General features: G+C 41.9%; 1 protein-coding gene across 4 annotated transcripts; it reads right to left on the bottom strand.

The window, feature by feature from the left end:
* Positions 1–979: 979 nt before the first annotated feature.
* LOC310904538 (thiamine transporter 2-like) lies at positions 980–11,559 on the bottom strand. Of its 4 annotated transcripts, none has more exons than XM_083849432.1 (6): positions 11,385–11,559; positions 8,557–8,722; positions 7,394–8,213; positions 5,735–5,927; positions 3,792–3,933; positions 980–2,917 (listed from the first exon to the last, which is right to left on the bottom strand). In XM_083849432.1, the coding sequence occupies exons 1-6, from the start codon at positions 11,417–11,419 to the stop codon at positions 2,738–2,740; spliced, it is 1,536 nt and encodes a 511-aa protein (XP_083705558.1). In that variant the 5' UTR covers positions 11,420–11,559; the 3' UTR covers positions 980–2,737. The 4 variants fall into 4 exon arrangements, with proteins under 4 accessions (XP_083705558.1, XP_083705556.1, XP_083705557.1 ...); XM_083849430.1 differs by having other exon boundaries at positions 982–2,917; positions 8,557–9,310; positions 11,385–11,525; XM_083849431.1 differs by having other exon boundaries at positions 982–2,917; positions 8,557–9,297; positions 11,385–11,513.
* Between the last annotated feature and the right edge of the window lie 4,074 nt (positions 11,560–15,633).

Raw genomic sequence — 15,633 nt, 5'->3', positions numbered from 1 at the left:
CCCTGGCAGGAGTGGCCCCACATGCTATTCGGAGTTTTGTGAGGTTTTGTTTTACAGTTATGGAAACCTCTCACTCTGCTTCTAGCCTGTAGTGCTAGAAGTGTTCAGGGAAGCGAGGCATGTTCTGTCTCCATGTTTCATGCTCGCTCTTTACAAATGGCTTTTGAGAAATGAAAATACGGAGACGATGCTGCTGCGTAAGTCAATGGCCTACTGCAAGGTGGCTGACTGGCATTCACCTGGTAACCCACACAGTGCTTGGTTGGTACCCAGTGGCTTTGAATAGAAAGATGCAGTTTTCTTGCTGGCATGGCTAAAACTGGCCTTACCAGCTTGCTGGATTGTATCATGGTGAAGACGTGTCTCCAAAACCACTAGTGTTTCAAAGGCAGTTAGTGATGCACTGAGATGGGGCTGTAGCTATGGGGAGCAATGTGTTCCGCTTCAGGTTTTTGTAGTTAAGTGGAATTTTGGTCACCCTGGGAGGAAAGATGAGCTCTTAATACTAAACACAACTGCATGCAAGAGGAGGTGGATTTGTTCAGTTTCCTTTTGCAGATCAAATAGCCTGCTGGGCCCAAACTATGGCCTTTCCAAAGTGTGTGCATTGTATGTGAATGCACAGGTGGATGTGCATATCACTATTTTGGATGAAATCTGATTGCTGGGTTAACGTTGATTTGCAGCTGAAAACCCAAGGTAACATGAGGCTTTACCTTTCTTTTGCTGTTGTTTGTAATTTCATTGTGTCATGTCCTTCCTGACACTCCTCAGAGCTTCCCTATCCCTCCTCCCCTCCCAAATGCTCCTCCAAACTCCCAACCCCACAATTTTTTGTAGAGAGAGAACAGGTATCCAAATATAAATCATATGTATGTTTAAAGACTTTTCTGAAGACAGTGTTCTCTATAGCTGAAAACTGAATATATTGTCTGCTTGGTTCTTTTGCTCTTCAGAGGCAATACAGAGAAGACAGTAAGATTTGACCAGTTCAGAACTTTTACTGTTTTTTCTATCAGTTTTAAATACTAAGTTTTTTTCATTTAAGCACAAATTCTAGTTAGCTGCCAGTCCAGAACTTGCATCTGTATTTGTAAGTAAAAGCCTTAAAAGAGGAAAGAGGTTTTCTATTCATGAGGTAATACTAAGTAGTCCATGCTCTATTGGACTTATGTCCCACAGGCAGGAATATTATGTAGGTAGTTCTGTGGTAATAAAAGATAGTGCTTAGTGGAGGCTAAGTACATCTCCTGCTTTTGCATCTGCATTGGTTAAACTGTTCTGCTTAAAGACAATTTACAACTGAGGATGTCCATGCAGTGCACAATACTAAATAAAATGACTAGAAAACGAGCTGGGTTCATTTGGGCAAGTCCTACTGATTCTTGTGACCTAAAGCAAATTACTTCTCTCCTGCTTAATCTTGCCTCTAGATAGTTTGCCTAGTTCCAGTACATGACAAATGCATGAAAAGCACAAATGTTTGTACAGATGATAACTTTTCTCCACAGGAAACATATTTATTCTGCAAATGCAAAGTATTTTCTATTTTTATTAGTGAGATGTAGGTATTGCAAGCTTGAAGCAAGCTGCAGTACAGAAATAACTTTAACATATGGGTATATTTTTATATTAAACTAAGCATTCACTATGCAAGCTCACTTATCTCTTTTGTCTTCCTGGACTGACTGTCCTTTATGCTAAACTAAATTAGTTGTAGGACTTAAAGTCTCTTGATAAATTCTGAGATGCTGACCCTGACAAATCCTTGGCCAAGATCAGTGAACCTCCTCATCTGGTGAGCAAAATTGCATGGTACTAGTTGTTTTTTTTTCTCATTTCAGTTTTAAACCTTCCTGTTAATCTGGATTCCTATGCAGAGTCAGTCAAATTCCTCAACAACATACTTTTTCTGGACTTAGTCTGTACTACTCAACCTCTTTTTGTATTTTTTTTCTCCCTGTTGAAACAGGAAGACATTCAGTCTTAAAATATTAATTTTACTGGAAGCACAAAGAAACGAGTGGGGAAGGTTCATTTTTGTTTTGACTCTGAAATGTTTACCCTTCTGAGCTGAGATTGCTATGGGTTCAGTGCAGTGTTTAGGTTGCAGTTTTCAAACACGGGCCAAACAACAACTGTGGCCTAGCAGTGGTTGAATGAACCTTCTTCTCAGACAGGTTGTGCAAGCCCTGCCTTTGCGCTGTTGTGTGCAAAAGGTGTGCTTCTGAGGTGGGCTTTCAACCTCCGAATCACCTGTATTTAGGCAGGAAGGAATATCACGATGCAAATGCAATACCTTCTTCCTCTGTTCAGAGCAAGGTTTGCACAAAGCGGGCAGTAGCCCCTTGGCCCGCATGTATGAGCAAGTGTGCGTGGAAGCAGCTTAGCGATACTGGTTGCAAGAGCCAGACCAAGCAAGGCAATGAACTTGAATCTTTGTTGTGCACAGTGGGATGCCAAGGTGGTTGCTGTGCTTTTTTGATTATAAAGTATTGCTGTTAAGCTGTTTAAAGGCAAATAAACAAGAATCTAAAGCAACTTATCATTTATTCTTGGCTTGGTGCCGTTCTGATGATCTTTCTTAGCTGGCATATGTTGTAAGGAAGTGCTGTAATGATTCAGCATAGCTTTTCAGGATTGTGTTGTATGTTCCTCTTGCATTGCTGTTCCCTGTATGCTGCACTAGGAGCTCTTCTCCCATGAGGGCCAGGCCACGTGAGCCTTTGCTTGACTCCTACAGCCGGGTCGTATAGCTGGTCACAGTCTGCTCTTTTGGTTCATGTTCAGCAAGGTTCAGAGGCTCTTTCCATGATCTTGCTATTTTCCTTCTGCATTTGCTTGAGAGAAGCATGCAAATGCTTCTGATCAAGAAAATCCCAGCTATGACTGCAAAGTAGCTCCCATAAATTAAAAACTGGAGATGAGGTGAGAGAAAAAGGAAACAAAAAAATAATGAAAAACACAGGGTAGGGAAACACTGTTTCTCCTGGAGACAGACACTGTTTTGTTTACTTATGTCCTGGCACAATTTCTCTGCTCAAGTTCTTGCTTTGTGCTTAAGCAAAATCTCCTCTTTTCCAGCAAACAGCAGGTCTTTGAGGTATGAAGAACTGCCATGTTTCTACTCCTTGTGCTTCCTAATAACCATCAGAGGGGGAAGGGATGGGAACAGGATTTTTTTTCTATTGCAAAATGTAGAAGTAGCTTCACTACCAGCATGCCCATTACTCACATGGTCATGAATAATGCAAGCGAAGAGTGAGTGAGTCCTTTTTTTTTCGCTCTTACTTGCACATTTCACTGGTGTTACCAAACTGGCTTCAGTAAATACGACATGAATTCATATCAGTCTTTCCGACAACAGTGGCAAGCCTATTTATGATGTCTGTACATGTTCTTAATCTTAAAGATTTAATGTTTAATCTTTCAAAATATCTTTTGCTGTCTCCATGCAGAATATCTGAATAGCTTTAGTTTTCTTCACGTCCATGGGAGTAGGAAGCTGTCCCAACTTCTCAGACACTGTCTGAGAAATTGCAGAAGTCAGTAAATTTCAGTTGACTTCAACATGAGTGGAATTGCCTTGACTGAAGCTATTGGCACTGATGTGAGATAGGATATCCCACGCTACATTATATGACCAAACCATGGGCAGAAAGATTTTATTACTCACCTTGAGATACAGACCAGATTTGCTCCTGGGCTGCAATTAGAAGTGATTTTTCTTGGTAAACTTTTGAAAATGAATCAGCTAATCAGTGAAATGGAAGCAAATTAACAGTACATACCTGAGTCACTATGTCCAGTCCCAGGCCTTTTGAATCCACTACGACTATTGTAAGGATTGTCTGAATCACCAGTGCGATGAAGTTGTTCAATCCAAACATCAAAGCGTAGCGCTCCATGCTCAGATTTATGGCGATCTGGAACCTAAGGTGAGACTGGCTGTCAGGTACTTCACACTGGGTGGAAAGCTATTACTCTCCATGCGGTTGATAGAGAAATGCATCATAGAGGTGATACCCCAAGGGTGGGCTAAATGGTGCTTCATCTGTTTGATTGCTCCCAGCAGTGTCCTGACTATTGGAGTGCATTTCAATGACTTTGTACTTGTCTGTGTTGCTTTTTGAAACCACATCATGTGATCAGAAGATCGGATCTTCTCTTCTACCTTCCGACTGTGCCAGCCTCAGGCAGATGGCCTGTGGTTCCCCTCTTGGGCCTCAGAAAGCTTAGCAATATCAATAGGGCTTTTTCTGAGTGCTCAAACATTGCTTCATTTGGTGGTCTTGTGTCCAACTCTTAGCAGTGCCATAACTGTCTTGAAGAGTTGAAGTTGGATATAAGGGGGGGGGGGACGGAATACCTCATAGGGAAATAAAGCACTAGGTTAGGTTTCCCAGACAGGTTGTAAAGTTTCCATGGCTGGAGGCTTTGAAGGCTTGGACGGACAAAACCATGACCTGATCTGGCATCGGCAGGAGATCTGCCCTGGCTGGGAGGTTGGACTTAAGTGGTCACCATGGGTATGTTCTAATCCCAGGAACTGGACTTGATGATCCTTATGGGTCCCTTCCAACTCGGGATATTCTATGATTCTATAATCAAAATTTTTATGAAGTGAATCACTTTTTGCTCTGTGGCTTAGTGGAGGTAGAATGAAGTTTATTCTTGTCAAGAGCGCACAGATTTTTTTTCCTTGCAATATCATTTTTGACAATAATTGGAACATCTATCCTAGCGATATTTACCTCCCAAGTTTCTATTTGAACAAATCTATCTGCTCTTCCTTCAGTATGCTTTGCGCTGACTTTCAGCAGGGCTCATTTGTGCAAGCTTTTATTCTTTTTCTATTGAATATATTGAAGTAGTTCAGGTGTTATCCACTATAATGCACTGAAAATCCACCAAAATATAAACAGGGGATTCAACTGACTTCGTTCAAGATGGGTATCATCTTGTCATGCACTGCAGTTATAGCAGTTTTTAAATTATCTGAGTTTTTTAATTAATTATCTGATTTTTTTAAATTATCTTGCTTTTGACACAAAAATGCATCTGATATTTTTGTTAATGAAATAGTATAGTAAAATTTTGAGCTAGTCCGAAGGCATTCTGATCAATACAATAAGTGGGAAAATGTGTTTATATTTTTTCTATATCTGACAACAAAATAGCTTGATCTCGTAAGAGGGTCATTTGCATTTAAATGTGCTATGCTATTATATTTTGTTTACACCATAATGTCATTAAAGATATATGTATAAAGTTGTGCTGGGGAATGCTCGTGGCAAATCTTTTCCTGCTTTCACATAGCTCATATTTTGCAAGCTATCAACAAGGTGGTCGAGATATAAGGAGATATTAAAAGATGGTTCTTGATCTGCTTTTTAAAGATGGTTGTGTTGTCCCCACATCTCCTATGCCAGTGCTTGTGCAAGAGGAAAGTAACTTAAATGTTTTGCTATTAACATTTCCTGTAATAGTAAGGATACTTTATACGTTTAGCTTCTGCATAGGCAATTGTTCAGTGTTCTTCTGATAACTTATGGCTGTTTAGAAGGATGAAAACAACGTAAGTGGGCATTTAAGTGTCCTCATCTTTACCTAAACAGTTATGTCTAGTGTTAGATCTGCTATCTCTTGAGTAAAAAGAGGAATGCCCTAAGTATGCTTAAAGTAGGGTTAATATTACGCACATAATGGTAGCACTGTAAGGGTTTATACTTACGTTGCTATTGTTATAAGAAGCATATAGCTTGCCTTGAAAATGAGGTAGCCAGCATAACATGACCAGATGTTGGTAGTAAAGTGCATGAGGAAGAGGGAACCAGCGTCTATTGTGGAGAAGATCCCTAATGCCAGTTCTCCAAAAAGGTCCCAGTTCACTTTCACATATGCCACCATGAAAGATGTTACCGAGCCTAGAGAGGGAGGAAAAAAAGTAAATGTTGCATGTGTTCTATAGCCTGCATCACCAAGTGCCACCCTCACATACCAAAAGGCAACGCTGAATAATGAAGCAGACTAGTTCAGAAACTGTGCAGATGGATGGTCATTTTTAGACAACAGCATAAATTATCTGCAATTCTTTTCATAGTATTTTACTCCACTTCTTGGATAAACTGTCTTGTGAAAAGATTCGTTGTTTATCAGTGTAGTACCCAGCAAGCTCAAAAGGAACAATTCTTCCAAATTCTTCCAGCTTTTGTTGCTTACTAGCTTGGTTGTATAGTAAGCCAGTTACCTTTTAGGTTAATGGATTAGCTAGCTCTGTGCAGCTTGTAAAGGGACTAAGCTGCCAAAAAAAAAAAAAGGCAGGAGGGGAGGGATGACTTCTGTCAAGTATCAAGTGAATGTACTCAAGAAAACGAAAGGATAAGCAGTGTTTTTTCTTTTGGTGGGTCTGCTACAAAGACATCTGTTTTGAAAGTAAGCGGTCAGAGTATCCATCTTAGGTGTCTTGTGCAATTTGAAAACCTCTACACTGAGAACTAGGTGATTCCAGGAGAAAGAGGAATTCATCATGGAATAGGCACTTTAGGAGTTCCTTCTAATCCATCAGTCACTTGGTCTGTATTAGCTGTCTCCCTCCAGACCAGAGTAACTTTTAACAGATACTTAAAAGTATCTGTTTCTCCTTATCGACAGGAATGGTAACTTGAATGGCCAGATGCAACATAGACATACTTATTTTCCCTGGTGGATCACGCCCCAATGTCTTGTGCAAGTCCTCCACAGCAGCACAGTGAGAGTGTGGAACCACTGCCAAGTAAGGGTGGTACACTCAATTTGCCTTTGGATATCTTTGCTTATATGAAGCAGGCATCTGCTCCCACTGCAAAAGAGTATGGTTAACCTCAGTAACATCACGAATTCAGTAAGCATTTTTTCCTGTAAATCCCTGTATCTTGGAATTGCTGAAATTCTTTGTTTCCTGCTCTGCAAGAGCATTTTAATAGAGAAATATCTTAATGAGAGGTTTAAGTTCTTGTATAAAATATTTATGGAAAAACTTATCTTTGTAAGCTGATACTATTGCTATGGGAACTGTTGTGATGCTTGCTGGGGGGATGGGAGGCAAGATAAAAAATGCAAAACCTTGTAAAAGAAACATGGGTGCCTCCGAATGGATCAAGCAGCTGGATGGAAGGTCTGTGTGACGTGTACGCTTCTGCATGCTGGCAGGATAAAGTTTGGTGCCCTAGTCATACAGAAAAATAGCATAGCTCATGTTTGAACTGTTTTTGTACATCAAAGAACTGGATCTCGAATGCACAATACATATACTGTTTCCTTGGAGTATCTGCAATGGAAAGGAACTGCAAAACTGTTCTAAAGTAAAACTTTGGAGGCTACCTTTGTGACTGATGCTTAAACATGAACTTACTCAGGAAAGTTGCTATTGCTTCAACAGCTCCGTTGTACACTGCAGAGCTGTGAGAGGGGGCTCTGAAATCCCACAGCACTTGGATGTAATTCACAATCTGATTGAAGCCTGCTGTAGCCAAAGCCCACCACAGGGACCAGTAAAGCAGCTTCCTAGAGCTGTAGCAATCCCTCAAGTCCCTGCTCAGCTGCACCAGTACTCTGAGCATGTGGTTTTGGGGCTTGGGCTGTTCAGCGTGCTGTTGTGGTGCTGGTCGCGTGTCAGCAGCTGCGCAGTCCTTGTCCTGTTGTTGGCAGCTCGATGGCCCGTTGGAACCGAGTGTAGCCACAGCTTTTTGTGGTTGTGGGAGGGTTTCAGAGACACCTTTTTTATGGAAGAACATGCTCTTTTGGGGCATTGGGAGGAGAAAGGAACACAGGAATGCCAGGGACACAGAAGCGAGGGTAATGGCGTTGAGATGAAAGTAGGATACGTCTGCCAAGGAAACCAGCAGCTGTCCCAGCACTGCAGCAACTGTGGCCGCAACAAGGGTGATACTCCTGCAATAGCTCGTCACTCTCTGATAGCGATCGGCGCTGACGACGCTGTAGATGTAGGCGTAATAGGCAACCTCGGTGGCTGTCACCATCCCGTAGAAGAATTCCATCACCTGCATGGCCACCACGCCGTGAGCAAAGAGGAGCAAGAGCCACGTGACGATGTAGCTGATGCCCTGGAGGAGGAGGACGGGCTTGTAGCGCACGTAGTCTGTAATCAGGAAGACTGGGAGCAGGAGTGCGAGGTAGGAGTATGTCCAAACGGGGAAAATCTGGTTGGTAACCTACAAGAGAAGAAATCTGTGTAATTCCTCTTTGGGAAAATAAGCTCATTTATTTTAAATGGCTTTACAGAAGGGAAGAAGAATTCATAATATACACAACCATGCTGGTCTGAAGCACCATGAGTGTGTTGAACATGCTACTGAATTTTAAATTTTAGAAACCCTGTTATATATTTTGAGTCTTTTACTTATGCCACCTGGAGCAAATTGTAACCTTCCCAAGCTGGTTACAGTTTTGCTTTTTTTTCTCACCTTTGTCTTTCTTTAAAGGCTTTGTTTAAAATTTTACTTTTGATTTTTGGTGCTCCATGTAAAAAAAAAAAATAGTAGAATAAAACCATACCTCATCTATTGTCAGATTTTTATCTGGTCCTGTTAGATAAGGGGTTAGAAAAGGTTCTGATGGCTTCATCATGTAGAAGAATCCATAGAGGCAGAGGACCAGGGTGGGGAAAGTCCAAGTGTTAATTTCTTCTTGCTTCCAGCAGCCCATAATTCGTGTAGCAAAGCTGGGGAGGAATTCTGTTAGAAAGATGATACTGCCCATGCAAGCACAAAGATATTTTGTAGTTGTAACTTCTGTTTTGTGGTAACTTCTGTTTTGTGGTTTCTAATGTTAAGGAGTGTTCTTTAGAGGTTGGCAACTGGAAAGCATTTTTCTTCACTTTAAGTGAAAAGCTTTCTGTACATAATCTGCTGTTTATCTCCGTGTAGACAGGCTATAAAGAATGATTTGGAAGATCTTTGAATGGGAGACAAATTACACCGTCATTCATTCTGCACTGACCAAGCTAACCACTGGGGAAGCCTTCCTTCATCTAGGAAGGCTTTTTTTTTCCTGGACATTGCTGAGCACTGAGATGCCCCCCAAGCACCATGTTGATTAACAAGCATCTAGTTCACAATCACTGTGTTTCTCCTTGGCCTCCTAGATGTGTGTGGCTTTTCTGTCATGGAGAGCTAGAGCCTAGTGAATGAGAGTCACTAATAGATACAGAAAGGATATCAAGCCAGATCCTCAGCTGAATTTATTGCTGCAGATTCATCAGAAGTCCAGTTTGGATGTATGCCTTCTATATTCAGTCTATAAAAAACATCTGTGGTTACAAAAAGTAATAGTTCACATTAAAATGAAATGAAGCAGATACTTGGGCTCTTTTCTCTAGCTGGGACTTATGGAATAAATTAAATCTTGGTGCAACTCTTCTGGAAAGAGCCCAAGAGAAATCAAAATGGATATAATGGGGGGAATGCAGAGGAAACTGTAGGTTATACTCCATAGTCATGTTGGTGTAGGCAATATCAGGAATCTAAACTTGCAGGGTTTATCTTCTGGAGCCCTCTGGACTGTTCCTGTTGCCAGCTGGTGTTGCTGTTGCTCTGCAGATGTCTATCTACTTCCTGGGAACTCTTTTCAGGCAAAATATTGTTCTAATTTTAAAATAGTATTTTTGGGGGCAGTGTTTTTCCTCAACTCTTTTAAAGATGAGTTAAGATCTACCCCAAAATAAACGTTCATGCAGCTGTTGACTGCACCATTCCTGATTGGTTGGGTGGAAGCTCCTCTTGTTAGGGTGCAAAGTTACCTGGGGTGTGATATATAAAGTATGAGGTAGCAAGTGTTCTGCATCTTTTAGAAGTTCATACCATGAACACATTTTGCTAATGATACACAAAGAAAAGGTTTGGATCAAAAGGAACTTGAATTATTTCATTTTATGCTATAACTTCTGAAACTACTGACATTACAGGATTTACAGCAGAAATTAATTTAGCTGTATGTCAACTCTGCAGCGTGAACCACTAGAGGGCAAGATGACCTCAGCAAAGGAAAAATGTGACTGGGACACATTCAGAGCACTCAAGGAAAGGCATTTCTGCCCCTCCTTCATTCCCTGTTGTTGCAATAGCTTCTGCTGCAAATAGAGAGTTGGCAAGGACTAGTTTTGGCCCTGCCTAGGATCCTTCTTGCTTAGTCACCAAAATATCCTCTCACTATCCTTTCACATGATAATCATTAATGCCTTATAGCACCCTAATGCCATATGAACACTTAATGTGCTACTGAAAGACTCTGAGACAGGCACTAAGAAGAGGGTGGTGAAGGGCATCTCTAGCACTCTAATCTCCATCAGAGGTCCATATTAGCTCCATGATTTAACCAGGTTGCATTTTTCCCTTGCCAGATTAGATTCTCAGGTTACATCTGCTCCTGTCTCTTTTGGGTCTTGCTGTGCTCGCTCTACAGCGGGCAGGCTCTGTGGAGTGAAAGTGGCAGGTTTCAGGGACCCTTTTAAAATACCCCATGTCTTGGGATGCAAGTGGGACATGGACAGATTTCTAGGGAGGCTGGAGGCTACTACATGCCCAAGGGCTCAGAGAGCACTGGGTGGTGCGCCTCTGGCACTGGCCCTTGGTAGCAGGGCTGTGCCATCAGCTGCAGTAATCTGTTTCAAACTGTGTACAAAAAAACTTCAGGTGTGCCCTGGTAAGTTCATTCTTCCATTCCCAACACATGTGCTACTTGGGGTTAGACATGCAGCTCTTCTCTGGAGATTTACTAGTGGAGGCACCTGTGCTAGACTAGCAGATATTTTAGATGAGAAGTTTCCCACCTGATTTGAGCAGCTGAGGAGCCAAGAGGTGCAGTGGGGTGAGGGTGTGCAAGGGCAGCCTGCTCTGCCCTTAGGGAGCCAGGAGGTGGGCAACAACCTAACTGCAGTGGGGTGCGTGCTCACCTTGCACCCCAGCACTGCTGTATCAAAGGGCCCTGCTACAGCCTTAGCTCAGCTCTGCTGGCCACCACTATCGTTGTCACTTTCTGCACTTATAGCCACAAACGTTTGACAGTGAAATCTGTACCTCAGTGCTGAAGTGGAAGGCAGCCAAATTTTTCCCATTCATTCACCCCTTAGGATCAATTTTTTTTCTTTTATAACTAGGTTTTTCTTCTCTTTTGGAGAGATGGTGGGATGCCTTGGTGTCCCTCTGCGGAAAAATCTCTTTCTTGTTTTCACTGCATGCTCCATCAATTCTTACTTAGTGCCAGAGCCACCCACTCTTCTCCCGCACAGCATCGCTTAGCCCCCAGTTCCCCACTGGACTGCTCTCTTTTCTCCTCCGTCTTTCCCCTGTTGCTGCAGGATTTCCGAAGCTCGTATGTAACCATACCTTGTCTGCTTGAGCTCCTCCTTTCCCGCTTCCATGGATAATGTCCTCTTTTAGTATCTCCAGTCTCTTCTGGCTGTCCTCTCTGTATTGCAGCTACTGGACTGTATTTATTTTTTGTGCTTTTCCTGTTCTTCTGGTATTTCAACTTGTTCTGATGACACCTCCTTTGAAAGCATTTCCAGCTGGCACACTTTCAGCACCCTTAAAGGAACAGCCAGACAATCCTGGCCTGTTCTTGCCCAAAGGCAGCAGTAAATCAAGACTGACACCATGGTTTGATGCTTGACTGGCACAAAAGCAATAGAGCTAATCCTGTTCCAAAGATTTTTGGATCTATTTGGCAGGGTACATGGCTTGGGAAACTGCTCCATATCAAGGTGTAACAGTACCCTATGCCTGAGTAATGACATAAACAAGGGAGAGCAAATGCCAGTGTTATAAGGCTTAAATGTTTTCTTACTAAATACCTTGTTTCATGACATTGTCAGCTTTAAAAAGTAAAATGCTTTGCTTCTGTTTTGCTCTTGGTTATTAGCAGACTTCTCACATCTTTTGCATAGGAAAAAGTCTCAAGGCCCTACTGAAGATGGAGATGATCCTATAGTCATCTGTGGAAGTTCCTGTGGGATACAAAACAGTGAAGAGTGCAATTCAGAATGCACAGATATGCACAGAAAGTATGTACCTAGGAACTCAGATCTCGTTCCCACCCCCCTGCTTCCAACATATAGGTCTGGAATGAGGGATACGATAACTTCTTAGAAATGTGGCCAGTACAATAGGAAAGTTACTGCTAAGATGCCTTGATCACTTTAGAATGGGAGAAATATCCATGAATAAGAAAAATACAAGAATTTTCCTATAGGTCAGTAGTGTGCCTTTAGCTGTGGTTTCAGCCTGGCCACATTTTTGCAACATATTTGCCTTCTCAACACTCAAAGTTTTGGGATTAGTGATGTTAACAAAGTGATTCCTGCATACTGCCTTTATCAACCATAAATTCATGAACCATAAATCCATCTAATTCCTCTTGGGACACTGCTGTGTGCTGTGGATGAGCTTTAGCGAACGTATGTGAAACTAATGCGTGAAGATGTGATAATTCCTTTTGGCACTTTCCCAGCCATCAGACACTCTCTGGCACTTATTCCAGAGCTATCTTGCTCTAATTCTCTGCACGGTTAATTGAATCTATAGCAATAGGAAATGACAGCTCATTTGAGACTGTATAGCTGCATTTGATATTGTTCTCAGGGACTCTTGCTAAAATGCAGAGAAACTGTTGAAGTGCATAGTGTTACTCTGGGTCTGTATTGACTTAACTGAGGTAAGAATCTAACTCAAATTTCTTGAAACAAACAAACAAAAAAGCTGTTTTTCCTGTAGTGTAATAATGAGAGAATGATTTCAGTGCCTTCCAGTTAATGCTTTTTTTTGCTTTCAGATCCTCTTTCATCCTCTATTAGCTTTTTTTTTTAAGCACTCCATAGTCCCTGTCCGTTGTACCTACAAGTCACCCTTCTTCAGTGATTCATATCTGAACGCCAAATGGAAGATAGTTAAAATGCAATGGCCTTGTATAAGCATTTGGTCAATTTAGGCCCTATGTTATAAGCTGCCTGCTGCAGAGCTTAATCACTGGGTTTGAAGGGGACTGTGCTCTTTATGCTGAGTTTGAACGTAGTCTGGTTGGAAGCAAGTGTTCTGCTTAGGCAGGTGGGCTGGGGGATATATTTATAGCTGGCATCCAAATTACCTTTCTTTGGGAAAGGGAAGACATGAAGGCCTAGAGAAAAAGTGAGTTTTGTAGCAGTAGTATATCTTAAGAGTTTATACAACGTGAGCTGTAATGCATCAAGGAGATGGGAAAATGCTGGGAAGGGAAGGGGAAGAAAAGGCAGTAAGTGAACAGGGCTGCGAAACTCTCTCTCCAGGGCTTTCTCCTGCTCTATGGGCTTGATCCTGGCACTGCTATCTCTGGTGCTTCACAGGGCTGCACCGAGGCTTGAGAGCCTCACCTCGGCTGAGAGAGGTACATCTCTCAAGGTGGGGCTGCTAGGTCTGTCTCCCTGACTTTCTGGTTGAATGCTGGCTTAGGCACAAACTTCCAGCTCCCAAATCACACCTGTTTCTTGACACCTGCCTAGCACAGAAGAACATAGTTTGCAAATCAAACCGAAGGCTTATACCTTTTGGAGAATGTGTATTGAGCTGCCTTTAAAGAGTGATAGCAAAGAAAGTTTAGTGTGGCCAATACTAGAAATTTTTCTCAAAAAAGAAAATACCATCTATGGTGGTCAAATAGCATCCATGCACAGAAAGGCCACGGTGTCAGTTATGAATATTAAACTGTCTCTTTGTTGGTTTCCTCAGACCCAGGAGTATTTACAGGGCAAGTTCACTTTTTAATTTATGAACGCACAGATCATCTGTTCTTGTACGCTCAGTACCTGTTTGGGGAATGAGCTGCTGTTCACGATCTGGGTATGAGCCCCACTGTGCACAGGTGAGGGTTTCCATGACTCACCTCTCAGCTGAGCTGCTGAAGCATCTTGCTGTGGAGAAGACGGTCACATGCTGGTCTTGAATGCTTTTCATTTGAGACACTTAAATGCTTATGCAAAGTCCAGTTTAGAATATTCAGCTAGAAAGTACCGAGTGACACTTTTATTTAGTTAGAAAGTACTTGCCCCAAGGAGTAAGTTAGAAAATATGTTCAATCAAGCCAACATTTCAGGTACTTTGGTCTAAATGTAGAGCAATTCCTTACTAAAAGGAATGATGTGACATTATTTTTCACTGCACTGCTACTTAAGAGGCTAATGCCCTTCCTTTTTTATCTGTTCTAAATGCTTAATAAAGACAGGGCACCGAAATAGTCACGCTTCGTATTCACATGTCACCGCAGTGCACGTCTGTTTACACCACACGGTAGTGGCTGGTGGTAGCGGTGCAGTATCTGGAACAGAGAGCATCGTTGTTCTGGGTCATTGGGAGGTTCATTTTCCTTCTCACAGGTACCATTTTAGTGGTTGCACACCGAGATGTTTGCATAATGAAGGCCTGGAGCTCTTGCTAGAACGTGCTACCAATGTAGCCTGGAGCATGTAGAGGTTTTGTGATGAGTTGGTTGACCTCTGCTTACAGAGCCATGCTTTAGTTCCCTTTTACATCCTGTGCTGAGTCAGGAGGCTTTATCCTGTTAATTTATTGTTATTGGCCAGGGAAAGTTAACTTTAATATCTTTAGCTTTCTGGAAAATAAGTCACTGGTTATATTTTCTTTCTTGTTGCATTTTCACTGTTGAACTAAATGCAGGTGTCTGGTTAACACCTCCCTATATATGAGAGGCTGGGAAAGTAGCACCCGAATAACAGTGGGTGTCATCGTGGGATCACTGCTGAGACCTTACAGGGATGTATGGCATGCTTGTTTACATTGCGGTGACCTGCACTGTGGTTCTCTGGTTTGCTCCCCATCTTTTGAGAAAGCCTGTCAGACTTTGAGGTTTCCCCGTAACAGCATCTCACGTTGTCTGAGGACTGGGTTTGTTAGTTGGTCAATATCCTCTTTTTACTTTCTTGTTTACTCAGCACAGCAGCTTGTTTTCTGGCACAAAACGTGTTCTGGTGCAGCTCTCAACTGAGGGGTGTAAAAAGCAGTACAGTCCAGAGGAGCCACAGAACAGAGCTGAAAAATGTTCTAGCTTGTGAAGCTATCTGCTGAGACTGTTGTGCTGCAAAATCAATTGTTCAGACTGATGCTCTGTGTAAACTTTGAGGTATCTTCCCCTTCTGATTTATAGGCTTGAAAATGTTGAAAAGTTAAATTTTAACACTTTCAGCCTTACTTTTTATGGTTCAAAACTACTTTTGAACAATAAAAGCAAGTTTAATAGATGATAAAAATTCCAGGCTTGAGAGAAAAAAAAAAATACTTTTATTTATGTTCACTACCTTTCTATAAGGCACTAACAGCCCTAACAGCACACTAATTTCTGTTGCAGTTGTACCAATAACGAAATGCTATCTTGAAACACTTAAAACAGAGAACCAAAATCCAAATCTAGTGTGATCTAAAGCCTACTGGAATTTGGAGAAAAACTACCTCTTGTCTTCAATGAATGTTACGGTACGGTAGAAAGGCTTACAGAAGTGTGAGTTATGGCTCAAGTAGTTCCTTTTGTTTTCCTTACACTTTCCTTCCAGATCAGTGGAGGACGAGAACTACTTCTTTGTCATTGGGATTC

This window comes from Anser anser (assembly GCF_964211835.1).
Source record: "Anser anser genome assembly, chromosome: 9".
In the NCBI taxonomy this organism is placed as follows: domain Eukaryota; kingdom Metazoa; phylum Chordata; class Aves; order Anseriformes; family Anatidae; genus Anser; species Anser anser.
Note: the sequence above shows the minus strand (reverse complement) of the source record. Positions and strands in the feature narration are given on the sequence as shown.